At 57.3% G+C, this 19,424-nt stretch overlaps 2 protein-coding genes across 16 annotated transcripts in view; one reads left to right on the forward strand and one right to left on the reverse strand.

The window, feature by feature from the left end:
• The window catches only part of NUP214 (nucleoporin 214), a 144,497-nt gene that overhangs the window by 3,197 nt on the left and 121,876 nt on the right, over positions 1 to 19,424 (reverse strand). For 6 of the 15 annotated variants that reach the window (XM_027104494.1, XM_027104492.1, XM_027104489.1 and 3 more), the window contains 3 exons: positions 16,255 to 16,340; positions 14,609 to 14,708; positions 4,104 to 6,227 (listed from right to left, as the gene is read on the reverse strand). In XM_027104494.1, the coding sequence (XP_026960295.1) occupies positions 5,777 to 6,227; positions 14,609 to 14,708; positions 16,255 to 16,340 (637 nt within the window). In that variant the 3' untranslated portion in view covers positions 4,104 to 5,776. Of the gene's footprint in view, positions 1 to 2,447; positions 6,228 to 9,483; positions 10,265 to 14,608; positions 14,709 to 16,254; positions 16,341 to 19,424 lie in introns of those variants that run through there. The other 9 variants (XM_027104499.1, XM_027104498.1, XM_027104497.1 and 6 more) reach the window with 8 other exon arrangements.
• Positions 54 to 14,243, forward strand: FAM78A (family with sequence similarity 78 member A). The gene is made up of 2 exons (XM_027104510.1): positions 54 to 1,218; positions 13,343 to 14,243. The coding sequence occupies exons 1-2, from the start codon at positions 896 to 898 to the stop codon at positions 13,869 to 13,871; spliced, it is 852 nt and encodes a 283-aa protein (XP_026960311.1). The 5' UTR covers positions 54 to 895; the 3' UTR covers positions 13,872 to 14,243.

Here is a 19,424-nt window from a genome sequence, read left to right on the forward strand (position 1 = left end):
GGGGGGGGGGGGGCGGGGGCGGGCCGCCGCCTCCGGGCAGACCTCACAGAGCTGCGCCGTCAGCTCCGCAGCCCGCGCCCCGCGCAGACTCGTCGCCGCCCCGCGCGCCCCCCGCAGCAAAGTTCGGCTCAACTTTGAGGCGGGCCTTGACGTCCTGTCCCTTCCACCTCCCACCAGGTCCTCGGCGGTCGCGGCGAACCAGGCGGCGGCCCGAGCGCAGCCCTGGGGCCCCGCACGGCGACAGTGACAGCGGCGAGGGGACGCGGCGTGCCCGCGAGTGGTCGCCGACGGGGATCCGCGCCGCGCTCCTCGGGGACCCCGCGGGAGCCGGGCGCTCGCCTCTTGGAAGCCACCGAGGGCGCCCAGACCTCGGCGGATTGAACAGAAACTGCTCTTCCATTGATTCGGCCGGGCTGGGCGAGCGGCCGGGCGCGTGTGCCCCGAGCGCGTGCGGAAGGCAGAAGGGCAGGAAGTCGGTCTTCTGCAGCGAGGGTGGCGGCACCGCGCAGGCGACGGAGCCTTCCTTATTTATGTGCCTGCCGGCATTTGCCTTCTTCGCCTCAAGACTTCAGGGAGCGTCTCTGAGCTGCGTTCCCCGCGTGTGAAGCACAGAAGGAAGGGCTGGATGTCTGAACAACATGATTATCCATTAACCTCCGAACTTTTCTTTTTTTAACCCAAAGAGTATCGGTGATTTTTGTCCACTGCTAGCAGAAGAAGAGAGAACCCAGGGCCCTTGAAATGCAGCAAAATCCTTATTTATAATCAGGCCCGAGGTAGTGATATGCAAACCCCCTCTACTCAGTGAATTTTCTATCCTATGGATATCAGTCTTGAGATTTGAGATTGGAGAGCTGTACCGTCTGCACTGGGTCCGGCAGCCTCCATCCTTTCAATGCCCGATTTTCTCTGGGACTGCTGGCCTTCCCTGGAGATCAGACTCGTACTGTGTGCCATGGGCTGTATTCAGAGCATCGGGGGCAAAGCCAGAGTCTTCCGGGAAGGCATCACGGTGATCGACGTCAAGGCCTCTATCGATCCCGTCCCCACCAGCATCGATGAGTCCTCCAGCGTGGTGCTCCGCTACCGGACACCCCACTTCCGTGCCTCGGCCCAGGTGGTCATGCCGCCCATCCCCAAGAAGGAGACCTGGATAGTGGGCTGGATTCAGGCGTGCAGCCACATGGAGTTCTACAACCAGTATGGGGAGCAGGGCATGTGAGTACTGCTCAGGAGCAAGCTTCGGGGGGCCCCTGGGATGGGGGAGCTTGGGGGTCTGGGGGTGAGCTCGGCGGGGTTAGAGAGGGGTCCCATCAGGGCCAGAGGGAAGTGTTAGGCAGACATGGAAGTGGCCTCTGATTCCTCCTTGGCCAGGTGACCTAGAGGGCTCGCCTGTTGATTCAGATTGGGGTCACGGCTCTAGGACCGTCCCTTCCACTGTCCCTGGCCCCCTGCGGTTCCCGTACCCTCCCTGCAAGACGCCCAGAAAGCAGAGGGACGTTCCACCAGGTTCCTCTTTGGCAAAGCACGCATGCTGTCCCGGGTCACTAGAGAGGCTGCGGCTTGGCCCGGCTCAGACCTGCACACGCGGCAGGTACTCAGGGAAGGAGAGCTGGGCCTCTGCAGCCTCCAGATTTAGTGTGCAGGGCTCTGTGTTGGACCTGAATTCGTCCCCTGGTGTTTTCAGAGGCACATCAGGACCTGGGGGAACACTCTGCTCTGTTCCGGACGGAGTTTTGTTTGAGAGGGTTTTAGAAACCCGGTGTGCTTTTCAGTGCAGTGTTTTCTCTCTCCACAGCAGAAGGCCACTTTATGTGGACAGCCAGTGTCTGTGTCCAGAAGGCTCCAGTGGGCCCCTAAGAGCTGAGAGGAGCCCACAGACCTCTTCTGTCCAGCCCAGTCCCCAGAATGTCCCCAGGAGGGTGTACCTCTCGGTGCGGCACCCTGAGCCCCTGGCATGTTCTCTGACCCTAGAGATGGTCATCCTGCGTGTGGCAAGAGCAGCTGTAGACAGACGGGGAGGTGACTTAACTTGAAGGGCCGCCTAAGACAGGGTGGTGACAATAGCTGTTTCTGAGCACGAGGACGCTTCTGAGAGCACCAGGCAGGCCCCAAGGGCAGCCCCCCAACTTGACCCCTGTGACTCCCATGGCTGGCCATGGACACTCGCCCACAGCCTGTCTCTCGGGGTCTCTACCCTGTGCAGCATCCCTTCCCGGTCCCGCAGGTGAGGAATGGAGGAGACTTTCCCCAGGACTTGGAACTCTTCACTGATTTAAGAATATCCTGGGCTTCCCTGGTGGCGCAGTGGTTGAGAGTCCGCCTGCCGATGCAGGGGACGCGGGTTCGTGCCCCGGTCCGGGAAGATCCCACATGCCGCAGAGCGGCTGGGCCCGTGAGCCATGGCCGCTGAGCCTGCGCGTCCGGAGCCTGTGCTCCGCAACGGGAGAGGCCACAACAGTGAGAGGCCCGCGTACCGCAAAAAGAAGAGAATATTCTGGGCCAGCTGAAATTAGAGAGGGTGGGGAGGGGACACCAAATCTTGTGGCTTCTCCACTAGATGACTGAAGTTGCAAGGGCAACAGGAGGATCATGGAAAAACTTAAAGCTAGGTGTAACCATGACCGCCCCAGAGGTGCACATGGCGCATATCTGGACACTCATCGGCTCCCCTCTGTCCACCCGACGTCTACATCCAAGTCTAATTCTCCAAGTGGCTCTTAAACCAGGCTGGGGGCTGACTTTCCATCCCAAGAAGGGAAACATGGTTCTTAGTTATTTGCTGTGGACCTTCCCTAAGAAGCCTTAAACCCAAAACCTTCTCAGGCTTTGCAAGGCTTCTGGGGCAACTGGCAAGACACACAGGTTTCCCTAGGGCTTTTGGGCTCCGCTTGTTTTCTTCCCTAGAAAGGGTAAGGAAGCCAGAGGTCCTTCTGAACTTGGAAAGATGCAAGCTCCAAGAGGAAGAACATTGGGGAAAGCTAAAGGGACTGAGTTCTGCAGAGACGGACGTGGTGTGCGGTGGGGAGGGAGTGGGCCTGGCTTGGAGGCTCAGCTTCCCCATCTGTGCACGGGGGTGGGCGGGTGGGGGATGTTTACAGAGTCTTCAAGGCCCTGTGCTCCCTTTGTTGGCTCTGAGTCCATCCAAGCGCCATGGCTGGAGACAGGCGTGCATCGGGAGACCTGAGGTGACCTTTCTCTGTCTGTGCCAGTCCTTGGTTCCCGGTTAGAGGAACCCAGTGCACATCTAGACTGCAGTCAAGCAGACCTGGGCTTGAGTCCAGGTTCTGCCACTTTCCAGGGTGTGACCTGAGCCACTCTGACCCTCGGTTTCCTCGTCTGCAAATTGGGGCCAGTCACAGTCCTTGCACCACGGCTTATTGAATTACGGGAGATGACATTGGTCAAGCAGCCGGCACTCCGCCAAGCCCACGGTCAACAGTTACTGCATGTGACTGTCGTCCTTAACAGTGTTATTACCGTTCTGATTCTTCTATCGGATGCGAAGTGGGTGATGGGATATGTAACGAGTTGAGAATCAGGGCCGAAACGACAGAATTTGGACAGATGTAAATTACTCTTTGTGTGGAATTTTCTCCCCAGCCCAGGTCTTCCTCTTTCACAGAGGGCCCACTCCCTGACTTTTAAGAATTTAATAATAGTGTAAGTCATGGACGATTTGAGTTTTCAAGTGGTTGAAGGCTGTTTTCCTTGAGTTCCATGTGTTCCCTTTTGTTCCCTCCCCTTCTCGGGACACGCCTTCAGCGCAGGGACCCCTGTGTCCCGCATACCTCGTTCTCCTGGGTCCACTGGACTCCTGGTTGGGATAGGACCAGCCCTGGAGAAAGGGCAGAGTTCGAGGCTCCCTGGAGGGGCAGGATGGACTGGTCATTAATGGGCTCAGGCCCCGGGGTCAGAATCACGGCCCAGTACTGGCTCTGGGGCCTCGGCAGGTCACCTCCTGGAGGTTTGCTTTTGCCATCTGTGAACAGGGTAAGAACCCCCCTTAGGCTGCTGGGAGGATTCGGCGAGAGGACAGGTGTAGGTCACCCGTGGCTGAAATGCTGAGTTGGAAACTGCTCGATTGATTATTAATCAACAAAATTACATTAAGAAACTGAATTACCAAATACCATGGTTCCTCCGGCCCATGGGGAGGCTCTGTATTCAACTGGCGCCCTCCGGAATAAGCCTGGACAGCTGCACCTGCTCGAATGTAAACGGAAGCATTTTGATGTGATGAAAATACCCTTCCCATCTCCCCTACCCCAAACCTCCTGTGGTAACTAAGCTTCTTCATATTTTTAAGACCTGTGACGTGAAAGAAAGTGAGGGATGGTGAGCGCTGGGATGACCAGCGGCCTCAGGCTGCCCGGAACCTTCCCCTAACTTTGCCGGGACCAGGCTGTCCTGTGCACTGCAGGATGTTGGGCAGCGTCCCTGGTCTCTACCCACTCAATGCCAGCAGCCTCCCTCCCCCTGTTCTGACAACCAAACGTGTCTCCGGACACTGCCCCATGTCCCCGGGAGGGGTGTGAAGTCACCCCTGGTTGAGAACTACTGGGCTAGACCCAGACAATTTGAAGGCTTAAAACGAAACCCACATGGGCACTGGGCTTTAATGGCCTGGGGAGGGAACGGCAATGTGGCGAAGGTTAGGTTAGGGCTTCTGTTCTTGCCAAATGGGCTTGTATTAAAAATATTAATTCTAAATACTTCAGCAAAACCCATAATACCCCCAAACATTATCCCTGCTTGAAATTAATCTCTAATCCAGGAGGAGAACCCTTTTGAATGTCGTGGGTTGGAAATATTTGCAGTGGAACAATGCCACATGCCACCCCAGTAATACCCCGACTTACAGACGAGAGCTAGAAGATGGCGAGTTTCTTGTGCCAGCTTGAGAGGATTCTATATGGTTTGGGGTCCAACCCACATAGCTTTCAAAGCCACCCCCCCCCCAGAACACTGTTGAATCCGCCTGCATCCACCACCCCATCCTCCACAATCCTTAGCTGCCACCTGTCAGCTGGCACAGTCTTCCGAGTGACGAGTCACAGTTTCTCCCCTGTGTGGGAGATGCTTCACGTTATCCCTAGTTTGCCCTCTTCTGGAGCCCCCAGAGAATCTGGCCCATGGCCAAGGTCAAGGTTGGTTCTGGCTCAGGGTTCTGCCACAGGTCAGGCTTGGGGTGAGGGGAGAGCAGCTCAGGAGACGGGGTCTCTCTGGGTTGGCAGTGCCACCCGCCTGTGCCCTTGTCCAGCCAGGCGTGGCTCCAGCTCCACCGTCCACGGGTGTGGCGAGCTTGCGCCAGGCTCTCAACCTTTCTGAGCCTCACTGTTCCCTTCTATGAAATGGGGAGAACGGTCCCTCATCGCAGGGTTGTTTGAGGGATTAAATGAGATAGTATATGTGGTCGCTCTCCATACCGTAACTAGTAATAATTCATCATCAATTACACAGTGCCTGGCAGAGAGTCAGCACAGAGATTGCCGTGTTGGAGTCATTACTGTTCTTTCTTCTCCTGGGTTGGGTTTCACATACCCGCCTACAGTATGAGAATCTCGGGCGACGAGACCTCTGAGGGTCTTTCCAGCCAGAACCTGTGGTGACATCTGCTGTCACAGGATTATGAGGCTGGTGGGAAAGGGCTGGGCAGGGGTGGGGGGACCTGAGGCCTCTGGCCAGGGGATGCTGGAGCTGGGGTGATGCTGTGTGGCTGCCCCAGCTCCCCGTTCACTCTCTGGTCTCCCAAGGACCCCGTGAGGTCCCGATTTTATGGTGAGGCCAGGGCCGCTGAGACCTGAGGCCACTTGCCCCAGGAGGCTTGCTCTGCTCCAGTGGTCAGGGGCCGGGTCAGGAGGAATGGCCCTTGTGACCATGTGGCCTCTTCCTGCAGCCTGGGCCCGTGCAGAACAATTGAGGACGATGCTTCCTCTCTGCGAGCGGAAGACAGCCTCCCCCATCTGCAGGGCCCTGGCGGAGGCAGGAGAGGGAAGTTCTCGTTTCCAGGCTTTGGGGTGGGAGGAAGTTTGCGGGGACGGCCTGGCCCCAATAGAACTCCCCCTGGACCGGCCCCGGCCAAGCGATCGCACCCACCCTCACCTTCTGAGGGCTGAAGACAAAAGCTGGCAGCTTCCAGAGACATGTGAGGAGGCTTTGACAGCACAGCGATCAGGGAACCGGCAATGACATACGGAGATGCTTTTCGTTTCTGCTGATCGGATCTGGGTAAAAATACAAAAGATCAGTAATGCCTGCTGTGGGGCGGGGGGAGTAGACGGCCTCCGGTGCTGCTCCTGGGGGTACAATTTACGCAGCTTCCGGAAGGTGAGCTTGGCTCTGTCCACTACAATTTCAAGCACACGTGCCCTTCAACTCTCTTGTCCTACTTTTAGAGTCTGTCTTAGAGAAACTGAGCCCCTGGCCTGGTGCCTGGAGTATGGCAGGCACACACAGAAATCTCCCGAGCAAGTGAATTAACGAATACGTGAATGCAGGAAGCAGGGCAGAAGGACGTATGTGTGGGGACAGAGACTCCAGCCCTGTCCATCACTGAAGAGCCATGAGCACCCCAAGTGTCCATCAGTAGGGGGGTGAAACTATGGTCTGTCTCCAGGGCAGAATAGTCCTTACACATGAGGAAGAGAAGCTAGAGATTCCCTATCATATTATCATCGTTGCATTAAAAGAAGTTGTAAAAGATGTAGGGTAGGAATCCATTTCTGTTAAAAGCGCTAGAAACGGGAACATCTACTGTGTGTGTGTGTGCAGGCAGGATGCTCTAGAAGGATGTTTATCAGAGTGTATGTGGTGAGTAACCTCAGCGAGGGAGGCGGAAGCACGGAAGACAGGACTTTCGTTTCTCACTTTTTTTTTTTTTTTTTTGCGGTGCGCGGGCCTCTCACTGCTGGGGCCCCTCCCGTTGCGGAGCACAGGCTCCGGATGTGCAGGCTCAGCGGCCATGGCTCACGGGCCCAGCCACTCTGCGGCATGTGGGATCTTCTCAGACCGGGGCATGAACCCGTGTCCCCTGCATCGGCAGGCGGACTCTCAACCACTGCGCCACCAGGGAAGCCCCATCGTTTCTCACATTTTGTACTTCTCGATGGCTTGCTTTTTTTTTTTTTTTTTTAAACAAAAACGCAGCTTTTATAACTAAAAACTAAAACGCTATTGGCCCTTTCCCCCTCGTGTTGGGCCCTGGGAGTGTGGCCTGGGCGAAGAAGGGTAAGGTGGGAAGAAAAAGTGGTGTTTGTTGTTTGGGGGAACCCTAGGGGCAGGCGGGGAGGGGACACCTCCAGCTCCTCCCCCAGGGAAGGGGCTTCTGGTGACCTGTCTGGTGGGCAGGGGCCAGCACAGTGGGCGGCCGCCCAGGGCAGGAGTCAGGAAACCAGGGTCCCAGTCTGGTTTGGAAGGGGGCTCTTGGGCCTCATTTCTCGTAAAATTGCAAACATTTTACAAAATTGGAACTTTTTGCAAATTGCAAAAAAACAGTAAGCTCTGTAAAATTGGGGACCAGGTGAGAAAATCCCTAAGCGCCCATCTGGCCCCCAGGAGGGCACTGAAACCAGCACTGGGCAGAAGAACCTTGTGCCCTGGGCAGCCCTCTTGCCCTCGAGCCCCAAGTCGCCATCTGTAAATGTGTTTCTTAGAGTGCCCAACGGTGCCACTTGTGGGAAGTGAAATAATATTTAGGAGAACTCGTTTCAGCTTAAGTATGATTGTAATTTAAAGCCACATATTTATTCTAATGTGTATTAGAAAAAAAAAAATATATATATATACCCAATATATCCGACCTGTTATTTCAAAGGTGTTCCATAGGAAAAGCTAAATTTAGTTGAGTTTTTTTAAAAAGTGATTGATTTCAAGGAAAAACAATTAAGTGAATAATAGCACAGGAGATACGTAAACAGGACCAAAATGAGGAAAGAGATGTGAAGTTTGGGAACTCTGCTCTGAGACCAGGTGCTCTGTTGTCCAGAATTCAAAATGCAGTCAGAGAGCTGGGAGAGACGAGGGCCCATGGGGGCACAAGGGTCCACCCGTGCCTAGGAGAGAGCTCAGGCCCAGGCTTGCCACCCTGCCTGGCACAAAGTAGCTGGGAAAGGTGTGCTCCCAGGGCCCTCAGACTTACACTCTAGGTCATGTTGCTCAGAGCCATGTGTGTGCGTGTATTTCAGGTGAGGGTCTGTTGGAAGCCAGATGGGTAAGAACCCGTATGTGCGTGTCTACGTGTATGTGCGTGCACGTGTGTGTGTGCATGTGTGTGTGTGCGTGCATATGCATGTATGCGTGCGTGTGCTGGGTGAGGGGCCGTTGGAGGCCATGGGTAAGAGCTCGCTCGGGCTGTGGGTCCTGTCTGGTGGCTTCCCTGGGTCAGGCCTCTGATGTCCCCAAGTCTCCTCTATAAAACACCCTCAGTTGCAGCCCTGGGGTAACTGAGGAGAAGCCTGTGTGGATGTATGTACGCAGGGCGCCCAGCACGTCTGATGCGCTCAGGGAACGTGACCACTGTCACCAGTGTTGCAGTGGGGACGACCTGTGCTGGGCATGGCTGTCCCAGCCGCAGCTGCTCCAGGTGAGAAGGTACACAAGCAGAGGCAGCTTTGGGCACCCTAAACTCATCACTGGGACCCCTTTGTGGGGCTCAGACCCTGAAGGAGAAACGGGGCAGGTTGCCCACCACCACTGATCCAGGCCACCTGCCTCTATTGTGTCTGACTCTAGGCCGGGCACCAGGATAGATTCTGGAGGCCTGGCCCCTGCTTCTCGGCCCCTGTGGTCTGTCTGGGAGTGAGGTCGTCAACAAAGGGTGGCATGATTATTAAATCCCCCCCCCGTGCGTGTCCCAGGAAGCAGCGGGACAAAGGTTGAATATGGGGGCGCCAGGCCTCATGTGAAGGGTCCAGGTGAGCTTCCCTGTGGGCTCCAGAGATGAGCCGTAGGTACCACTGGCTAGGACAGGAGGGGGGCGGGGGACGCTGCTCGTGGCCAAAGACGCGTGTGTGTGTGTGTGTTTGCGTGCAAGACCTGCTGGTGGGTCTGGAGCCTGGGGAGGGAGGGAGGGTGTGTGTGTGTGTGTGTGTGTGTGCGTGCGTGTGTGTGTGTGTGTGTTTGCGTGCAAGACCTGCATCTGGCTTTCAGGGCCTTGGGGAGTCATGGCAGGCTTAACAGGGTTGGAGGGAGGAACAGTGCCATCAGATCTCTGTTTTTAAAGATCACTCAGGCTTCAGGGAGGAGAGCATGGCAGGTGGCAAGAGGAGGCTGGGAGAGGTGAGGGGTCGTGGCCAGCGCGAAGGCAGAGCAGAAGGGGGGCAGTCTGGAGGCGAGAGGGAGTCAGGGATGGTACTGGGCGCCCAGAGGGTGCAGGCCCCGCTGGCATCACTGATGACCAGGTCAGCAGCTCTGTCTCCCTTTCACAGCATCGTGACCAGCGTCAATGGCAGGTCCCTGCAAACATCTGTTGAGTGCATGGTGGATGGGGCTGCAGAAGGAATGGGCATTGAGGGACGCTGAGGAGTCTGTCTCAGATGTGCTGCAAGGGGGCCCCAGAAAGCATTCTGAGGTCCAGCTTCAAGCCTGGACTTGCCTGCTGTCCTCTGGGTTCCCACACCTCTGGGATGAGGGTGGGAGTGTGATGGGGCCCACGGAAGCAGGCCAGTTTCCCGGGCGTGGGGACTGCACCGTCCCACTGGGCCCCGTGCTCAGAAGGGCCCCTTGCGTGGTTCCATGCTCTGCTGTCACCACGTGGCAATTCTTGAGTTTTGAACAAGGGGCCTCCTATTTTCACTTCACCCCCTGGTCCCACAAATTCTGTAGCCAGTGTTGCCCTGAAGACCAGCCCAGGCCAGTGAGCAAAGGGGGAGGACACGGGGGAGACCAGGGCCTCCTGCTGGCCTGTAGGAGGCCTGACACGACCTGCCCTGAGGTCTGGAGAGAAGGTGCTGGGGCAGAAATGGGCGTTTGCTCGTGTTCACAAAATGCCCCTCCTCCACCTAAACCTGCTGGTTGGGCCTCCGTGTGCCGGGCACGGAGCTGGGAGCCTTGCCTCCACCTTTCGTGGGCATGTGCACCTGTATTGTCCCTGCTGTGCAAACAGGAAGGCTCAGGGTGTGCAGGACCAGGGTCCAAACTCACCCCTCCACCCAGAAGCTGGAAAACTGAGGGTCTGCCTTGAAGCCCAAGGTCATTCCAGAACAAACAGGAAGTCTTAGAGGCAGGAGCTGTATGGAATCATTCCTTTCAGAGCATGGATAATCTGAAAACATAAACGAGGTCAAAAGGCTTCAGGTCACATCAGGGCTGGCAAATCCATTAGTGTTAGAGGCAAGCCTCACTCCAATGGTGTCCGAAAGTTTCCACGTATTGCTGTTTACTGTGTACCAGGTAGTATATATTGACGCATTTAATCATCTCAAAAACCTGGAAGGTGGGTGCGGTTATCCACAGTGAACCAATGTGGGGCTCAGAGATTTGTGACTAGTAGCCGGGGGGAGACTGGACCCGGGCTGGTCCACGTCCCTCAGGAGCTGTGCCCTTAACCATGCTCCCTCCACCACCTTGACGGGGAGACTGGACCACGGGGCCCAGAGCCAGCCCAGCTGGTTTGTGATGATTTGAAAACAGACGCCCTTGGCCCTGGTTCTGAGCAATACCCCACATGAGACACGGCTGTCTGCCAGCTCATGGGGACTGTCACCCATCTGTGACTGAGCCAGCGCCTGGGCATTTGGGGGCTGGGAGGCGGAAAAGGGAACCTGAAGCTGGGGGTCAGAGGCTGAGAGAGAGAGGCCATTCTGGTGGCAACCCCGCGTCCCACAACAAGCCAGCTCTTAGGAAGTGAAAGAGGGCAAAGGCAAGAGAAAAGGTCTTTTGGCAAGATGGCTTTCTGCCTTAAAAACAAAACAAAACAAAAGCCACTTTTATAAGCAAGTGTAACCACTGTGAGAAGACAGAGTGGGTGCCTTCCACCACAGGAGGCTGGGCACGGGTGGGGCACAGGCTTCTGAGAAATTCGGGACAGGGACCCTGGCCCCCTTCTCTGGTCCATGGCGGCCACCCCCGGGGGCAGCCGAATCTGCCGGCTCACGACTGTGACCTCCTCCTTGGCGTTTGATGAGCTCAGGGCCCCGGGCAGGAGATGGCCTACTAGGCAGGTGTTACCCTAATTAAATAAACAGAAAAATTAGCAAAATCACATTCCTGATCATCCCTCCTGTAGTGGCCCCAAATTTGCTAACTGCTAACATTAAACGATGCATTTCAGTAGGGGAATGCATTTTTTACATTGTGATTAGATATACATAAAATTTACCATCTTAACCATTTTTAAGTTTGGCAGCATTAAGTACATCCACATTGTTGTGTGTCTATTTCCAGAACATTTTCATCTTCCCCAACTGAAACTCCGCACTCATGAAACGCTGACTCCCCCGTTTCCCTCTCCCAGCCCCTGGCAACCGCCATTCTACTTTCTGTTTCTATGAATTTGACTCTTCTAGGGACCTCATATATGTGGAATCATACAGTATTTGTCCTTTTGTGTCTGACTTATTTCACTTGGCATAATGTCTTCAAGGTTCATCCATGTTGTAGCATGTGTCAGAATTTCCTTTTTAAGGATGAATAATATTCCATTGCATGGATAGACCACTCTGTCCATCATCCGTTGACAGACGCTTCAGTTGTTTCCACCTTTTGGCTATTGTGAATAATGCTGCTATGAACAGGAATGCATTCTGTAAAGGAGTGTTTCTGGAGAGCACTGCTGGTGTACACAGGTGTGCGGAATTCTGGGGTCAAAGTGTCCTGATCTTTGGTATGGCGGGTGCCCAGGCCTGACTGCTTAGTTAAATCAACTTGGGAAAAAGACCACCCCCCGCCCCCCAGCTGTCATTACTTTATCTGTCTGGTGGGGTGGATGTGATTGCTGATGAGTTTCTAAGGGGTGGGCTCCCCAGACGCTGCTGTGCCCCCAGCCACGTGTCCTCAGAGCAACTTAGGACAGTCCTCTTCTGTCAGAGAGTTATTATTATAGTAACAATAGTGACAGCAATGGTGCTAGCAGGCACCAATCACTGGCATTTGTCTTGTGCCCTGCCCTGGACTGGCATGTTCCTGCCTGTGTCCTTCCATGACCTCAGGTGGGAAGTGGGTGATGAGTCTGGGGTCCAGGGAGTGCTGGGATTTTGCCCAGGGTCTCACACCAGTGAGAGGGTGGCTGAGACTTTCAGCAAGGTCACTAGGTTTCCTGAGTCCGAGCTCTGGACAGCCCGGCTGCCAGGAGGCTGAGCCCCCTGCAAGCAAGTCGGGCTGACCAAGTGCTGCTGGTTCTCAGCCCGGCCCGAAGCTGCAAGTGCAGGTTCCCCGGCAGCTGCAGCAAGTCCAGGAGGCATTGATTGTAAAGCTGGCCCCGAGGCTGGGACTGAGAGCAGAGTTTTGAGACTGGCTGGTTAGGTTTTCTTGGTTCTACTGCTCCGCAGACAGGGGCCAGCCAGGTGGGAGCCATTCTGGCTGAGCTGTGCTTCCTATTCTAGGCAGGCATGAGCAGAAACGAGGCGGGGGCAGGGTGGGTGGTGGGGAGAAGAGGGCACCGCCCACGGTGTTGGTCTTGCTGGGCGGAGGGCCAGGGAGCTCAGGCCCACGTGTGGTGGAGATGTGGAGGGGAAGGGCCAGAGCCTTGGCGAGGGCCCTGAGCGCTGGTTCCCATGCCCCTGGCCCCGGTGCTGGACACCAACGCTCGGGGGCAGGCGGGCGTTTGAGGCGGTCACACGCTGGTCAATGAGGGGCTGAAATCACTCCCAGATGTGCCGACCCCACGGCCCCTGGGGGCCCTTAAAGCAACAGAAAGAAACTCCCTGCCACCTGCCCCCCTACCCAGGCCGCCCTGACGCGCTGTGTGGCCAGGAGAGTAGCCCCACCCCAGCCTCTCGGGGCCAGTGGCCTCCGCCCTAACCAAGGTCACGGGGTTGCATGTGGCCGTCCCACCAGCCGCTGGGACATGGGACGGGGGGGCACAGCGCAGGTTAGGGCCCCCCATTACTGTGTGCCGCCCCCAGGCCCCTCCCTTGAGGGCAGGGGCAGTTAGGGCTTCCCGAAGCCCAGCCAGAATCCAGCCCTGTCTACAGGGGTTTCTGGGGGAGACCAATTTGAGATGATGCAAGAGAACAGGATGTGGCTTTTGAGGGGGGCCATGTCTAGGGGAGCCCCAGTTCCCTGACATGATGTTGGGTGTCTGTTTACTGTCTGGCCCCCTGGGGAGGTAAGCCCCAGGGACAAGGGGATGCAGACGAGCCTGTGCATGGCTGGCTGAGTAAACTGGCCTTCCCATCCTCAGGTCTAGCTGGGAGCTCCCAGACCTCCAGGAGGGCAAGATTGAGGCCATCAGCGACTCGGACGGGGTGAACTACCCCTGGTACGGGAACACCACGGAGACCTGCACCATCGTGGGCCCCACCAAGAGAGACTCCAAGTTCATCATCAGCATGAATGACAACTTTTACCCCAGCGTCACGTGGGCCGTGCCCGTCAGCGAGAGCAATGTGGCCAAGCTGACCAACGTCTACCGGGACCAGAGCTTCATCACGTGGCTGGTAGCCACCAACACCTCGACCAACGACATGATCATTCTGCAGACGCTGCACTGGCGCATGCAGCTCAGCATCGAGGTGAACCCCAACCGGCCCCTGGGCCAGCGTGCCCGGCTGCGGGAGCCCATCGCCCAGGACCAGCCCAAAATCCTGAGCAAGAATGAGCCCATCCCGCCCAGCGCCCTGGTCAAGCCCAATGCCAACGACGCTCAGGTCCTCATGTGGCGGCCCAAGTACGGGCCGGCGCTGGTGGTGATCCCGCCCAAGCACCGGTAACAGCCAGGGCACCCGCGAGGTGACCCCAAATAATAACACCACGCAAACACCCCGCACGGACTCTGCAGTCCTTCAGCAAAATACAACCTTTCTACCTTCTCCAGCGGGCGGATCTCACTGTGCGAACGCGCGGCGATGGCCCCCCGCCCTCCTGGGACCTGCTTCCCTGGCGGAGGGGGGAGACCCAGGCGGGACCGACCACTCCACGTGCGCCCTCAGTGTCACCTTGGGTCTCCTTTCCTCTCCTCGCAATTTCCGTCATTCACTTGCAACAGACTCCCTGAAACAACTGCTTTTTCTGTTCCTTTTTTTTTTAACGCCTCTTTAAGAGGTTCAGGGGTGGGACGAGGAGGAGCTGGCGAGGAGCCTGGTCGCACCGCACCGGGGCTGATCCCACGGGGGCTGATCCCACCGGGGCTGATGCCACCGGGGCTGATCCGCGGCGGCCCCGCCCCGCCCGGGCAGCTCCCCTCATCCTCTGTCACGCGGCCTTATGTAGACTTGCTTTGCCAAACTTTTGCCTTAAGCCGATTTTAAAGGAAAAAACCGGAAACAAAGAGAGCAGTTTGTCTTTTCTGCTGGACTTTGCATCTTCCGCCAGAGGTGAGGGAGGAGGGGGATGGGCTACAGATTTAGATCTAAAACCGGCTGCTCATTCTTCCGTTTTAGCTGAGCCGAAACCACAGGCAGATTCTGCCCCCAAAGTCCCTTCTCTCCACCCCAGGTAGAACCCTTACCCTACTCCGTGCCTGCAGTGACAAGCTGTGAGCTCGGGCTCAGGGTAGATCTGCGGGGGGCTTCTCTCTCCTCTGCAGCCGGAACTTGCCTTGGGTGGGCCTAGGAGCAGAGAGGGAGGGTCCCGTGAGTTATAGGTTGAGCCCAGGGAATTCCCACCGTCTCGGTCCTCAGCGCCCATCGCCAGCTGGCTCTGTCGGCACATCTCAGTGGGCAGCTTTTCTGTTTCCCTCCACACTGTCCCAAACGCCTGGAGGGCCAGCCACCTTACCCAGCTGTAGTTAGTTCAAAGGTGAGAAGGCCTGCCCTTGCCACCCAGCACCTTCTCGGGGACGCCCCTCCCGGGCTCTCCGGGGGGTGCCTGCAGATGGGCTCCAAGCACCGCGGTGCTGCAGGTGAGGGCACCCACAGATGGGCATGCCTGGACCTGGTAAGGCTGGGGAGGCGGGAGGCAAGGGGCAGACCCCCTGCTGTCGGCCCTCACAGAAGCGAGCCAGCACCCACGGCCAGGGTGATGAAGTGAGCCTGGGGTTGAGGCTGGTCCTTGAGGTCACCCTCCTTCGGGTCCTGGGCCCTCTGGAGCCCCAGGACCTGGTCCTGAGTGTTGCCAAGCTTTTTTAGCAATGCCTGCCTTGAAGGCTGCTTGCAGGAGCTGAGGGGACACCCTGCTGAGGGAGGCCCCCTTCCTCCAAGCTTGACAAACCCACAGCTACATCGCCTGGGTTCCTCATTCGGACCGATAATGATCGAGCCCAGAAAACTGTCAGATGAGAGAAATAATCCATCTCTGCTGCAGATGAGCCGTATGTAGGAGCCCCAGGGACAGCGTGGGCAGGCGTGGTTCACAGAGTCCTTGCTCTGCTCCTTTACCCACGGGCTACTGTATTTATTCGAGGGGTGCTTAACGTCCAGCCATCGCCCGAGCGCCCCGCTCCTGACGGGACGCGTGCGGCTCTCCTGGCACCTCTGGACGGGAAACAGCTTTGTGCGGCCGGCTGCCGGCCTGGTGCTTCGGGAACCCGTCAGGACTGGGACCTTCCCCCTGGAAAATGCCAGTTCCCCCTGGTGTGTTCGGAGGGAGGCCTGCCACCCAGAGAGGCCACAGCCTCAAGTGAGGGGCATGATGGGTCCCAGCTCCCCCTCTGGGCACAGGCTGCGGAGGGGTCAGGGTGGCAGTGGCCGGCTGCCGTGGACGGGACCTGGCCTCCTGACGGCACGGCCCTTCTCTGCACTCAGGTCTTTCTTGCACTACAAAGGAGAAAGGGCCCTGGGTGAGGGGGCAGGGACCAGAGTGCTGGTTCTGGGCTGGGTCATCGCTAAGGAGTTCTTACTATGGTAGGGGTGGGAGTAGGAACCAACAGTAAGTGGTGGTCCTGAGCTGTCTGGGGGCAGAGTCCCCCAAGCCCGCGCTTCCTGCGTGTGAGCAGGCCCTGGGCAGGGGCCCACGGCTGGGCCCATTGGGAGGAGCCCTGCTGCTCCGCCCCGCCCCTCACTGCCCGGCCCCTTGCTCTCTGCCCCTCCTAGCCTTTCGGTAGACAGGGCTGGGAGGGCCCTGGGGAAGATCCAGGTCCCGCTAAGGAAGCTCGGCTTAGCTTGGGTCTGGTCCCTCGGCTTCTCATGTCAGGAACGCAGAGCGCAGCCTTCTCACCTGGGTCCCCGATCCCTCTGGTGTCCCCCTCCCCGGCGTGGACACACTCCTCCAGCAATAAGGACCGTCTGTGGTCGTGGAGAGTACTGTGAAAACAGACCAATGCACTTACTAGGAGGCACAAGACTCTTGAAGAAAATGTAAATTGAACCTTTTTAAAACAACAACAAATATTCACAAAGAGAAATAAAATGTAATTTTCAAGTAGGCCTGGCTAGGAGCTGGAAGCTTCTGAAGTGGCGGTTCATTTGGGGGTTGACGGCCCTGGATCTCTGGCCTGGGGAGTGAATGTATCGCCGGGGGTGGGTATATGGCTGGAGCCTGGGGGTTCTGGTGCTAAGGGCCTTGGAGGAACCCAAGAGGAGGTGGGCCACTTCACAGATGGCATCCTCTGCTCTCCACAGCTCTGGACCTCAGTCCCCACCAAAGTGCCCCCTGGTTGGGGCCCTGTGTGGAGGAGGGGCAGGAGACTTGGATGTGCAGCTAGGACTGGGGGGCAGCTTGGCTTTTTGGTAAACAGTAGAAACCTGTGTGACAAGAGGGGTTAGTGTTTAGACTGGGTCCTTACCCACAGACTTGCAAACCCGTCTTCACATGGAGACGCGGCTGCTAAGTCAAGGTCAACCTAGGCCGTGGCCCTGCACCTGCCCTCGCCTGTAGCTGCTGAAAGGGGTCGTGTGGCCAGAGCACTGACAGTAAATATCTTCTCCTCCTACTGGAACCTCCTTATGGAAGGATGAGAGGTGGGGCAGCCCAGAGGTCTGGAGTGGGTGTGGGCTCTGAAGGTGGACCATGGATTCAAGGTCATTGTTGTGAGTCTGGGCAAGACACTGAGCCCCTCTGACCCCGTTTACCTTGTATGGAAGATGGGGGTTCTCTGAGTAGCCACCTCCTACCTGACACAGTGAGAACACCCTATTCTACTCGTTTTCTGGGTGTTAACTCACCAAATCCTCACAACACCCCAGATGTTATCCCGATCCCCATTTCACAGATGAGGAAACTGAGGGAGAGCCGAAGTCGAGAAGCTGCCCAAGGCCACGCACCTGGGAAGATGCAGAGTCAGGATTTGAACCCCGGCCCCAGGGCCCAAACCTTCCCGTGTGCTCTCAACCTCAGCGAGTCATTGTGGAGCAGCACACGTTCTGGGCTCAATAATTAACGGCACCTATTAATAAGAAGAACCCCCCGCCTGCGGCTCACTCCATCCTGGGTTCCCCAGGCAGGAAGTGCCTTCCTCCCCCGCCACAGGAAGTCTGTGCTGTCAGTTCTCCGTGGCCCACGGTGAGCCCGCTCGGTCCCTGCCTGTGAGGGGCTGCCTGGTCAGTTGCAGGCCACGGGCTCGTCGGCTGGGTGGGCGGTAGCCTCTCAACATCGCCACGGAGCACAAGGGGCCCCGTTCACTCTGGGCGTCGGGGAGTTGGTTTCTTCCCTGGGCTTCCCACACTGCAGCAACCCAACGGCATTCTGCATCCTGTCTCCTGGGTGTCTCCTCTGAGACACCAAAGCAGGAAATTGCATAATAGGCTCCACTGGCCGCCCTCCACCCAGATGGCTTATGGGTGGTGCAGCTCACTGTCGTGGTTTGGCTTTCGACTGTGGATTCAGCTCCTGCGCTCTGCCTGTGAGACCATGGTGTGTGCGTGTGTGTGTGCGTGCGTGTGAACAGAGAACGGGGTGCAGCCCCGGCCAATGGCAGGAGGGAGCTGAGCCGGATCCCATCAGGGTTCAGAGTTACTCAGGCAATCGAACCTTCACACTGACATGGCAGGACGCTCAGACGGCTGCCTGTGTTTGGGGGTAACATTTGGGAGGGGAATGCGCAGGGGGAGTGGTTACGAGTAAAATGGATTCCAAGTGGCATTTCGTCACACAGTGGAAGCCTCCAGCCTCTCAAGCTGATAGCAGGTTAAATTTAGAAGTCTCAGACTGGGGTGAGACACAGACATCAGGCTCCAGCCAGCTGTTGCAGCGTTCTCCCCACCCCCGCCAGGAGCCAAGGCCTGGGGAGCCGGCTGTCCAGGCTGGGCCAGGCCGACCTGCCCCAAGACGCCCGGAGAAACAGGCTCACTGCAACCTCACACCCAGCCTGCCTTCTACCAGTAAAGTCACTTCTGGGTAGAGCCCAACCTCTGCTCTGGACAAAGAGTCCCTGTAGGTTCGGCCCTGAGGCCTAGAGGAAAACCCCATTTGGGTCCGAGAGGGAGACAGCTTGCTGGCAACTGCAGAAAGGCAAAGGCGGGTGGCGCTCTCAGGTCCCTGGACATTTCTAATGGCCCAGGCACTCTCTCGCACCTGCGGCTTGAGCTGTCTCTTGGTCCTCATCTATCCTGCCTGAATGGCCCCAAAGAGACCGTTTCCCACCTGGTTGGGGTCCGGGCCCTCAATTAAGGCAAACGTTGTGGGGAGCGACAGACCCCAGTGCCCACACACCATCCACTAAGGACACATCCGAATCATCGACACGACGAAATCCCCCAAGACAAAGCACGTGCAAAGGGCGAGCGCTTGCCTCTTCCACGGCCCCTTTCTGTCCCCAAACCTCATCGAATGGTACCCCGTTTACAGATGAGGAAACTGACCCTCCCAGAGGGCCGAGGGTCCTGCTAAAGATGCCTCAGCTGGGAAGTCACAGAGCTGGGCTGCTTTCCAATAGCTGTCTTTTGACGCGGCTCTGTCACTGCTCTTTAGGCTACACCATCCCCAGCTCTTCCACACCCCGATTCTACCACACTGCCCTTAACCATTCCTTCATTAACTGGCACAGAAGGTCCCTGAGCACGAGGCTTCACAGGAGTCGTCAGCAGCCCCGCTGGCACTGGAAGAAGGAAATTACTGAATGCAAAAAACATATCTGAGTGATGAGCTCCACCTCTGCGCCCGTGTCTAGAGAGGCACACGCACACAGTTGACACCGGTCCTGGCAGAAGCCGGCCCAGCTCCGACCCGGCGGGCCTTCCCCACTTGTCCCTGCAGACTGGAACGCAGAGACGGGATTAGTTCCTCCAGCGGCTCGAGCCCGACTTCGGTTTCGGGGCCGCTGCTACCAGGCTCCTATGTTATGGCCCCTTTTAAAATCAGACACGTGAAGGGGGGCGCGGCTCGGTGTTTACAGCAAGCGGGACGCAGTTCGAAGCCCTGCGCTATTCCTGGCTGCCACTTGTCTTGCT

This window comes from Aethalodelphis obliquidens, unplaced genomic scaffold (assembly GCF_003676395.1).
Source record: "Aethalodelphis obliquidens isolate GAN/ISIS:26980383/991018 unplaced genomic scaffold, ASM367639v1 scaffold7, whole genome shotgun sequence".
NCBI classification, from domain to species: domain Eukaryota; kingdom Metazoa; phylum Chordata; class Mammalia; order Artiodactyla; family Delphinidae; genus Aethalodelphis; species Aethalodelphis obliquidens.

Coding starts and splice junctions, on each gene's coding strand:
- FAM78A (XM_027104510.1), top strand. CDS start 896: ATGCCCGATTTTCTCTGGGACTGCTGGCCTTCCCTGGAGATCAGACTC. Junction 1,219..13,342: donor CAGTATGGGGAGCAGGGCAT/GTGAGTACTGCT, acceptor TCCCATCCTCAG/GTCTAGCTGGGAGCTCCCAG.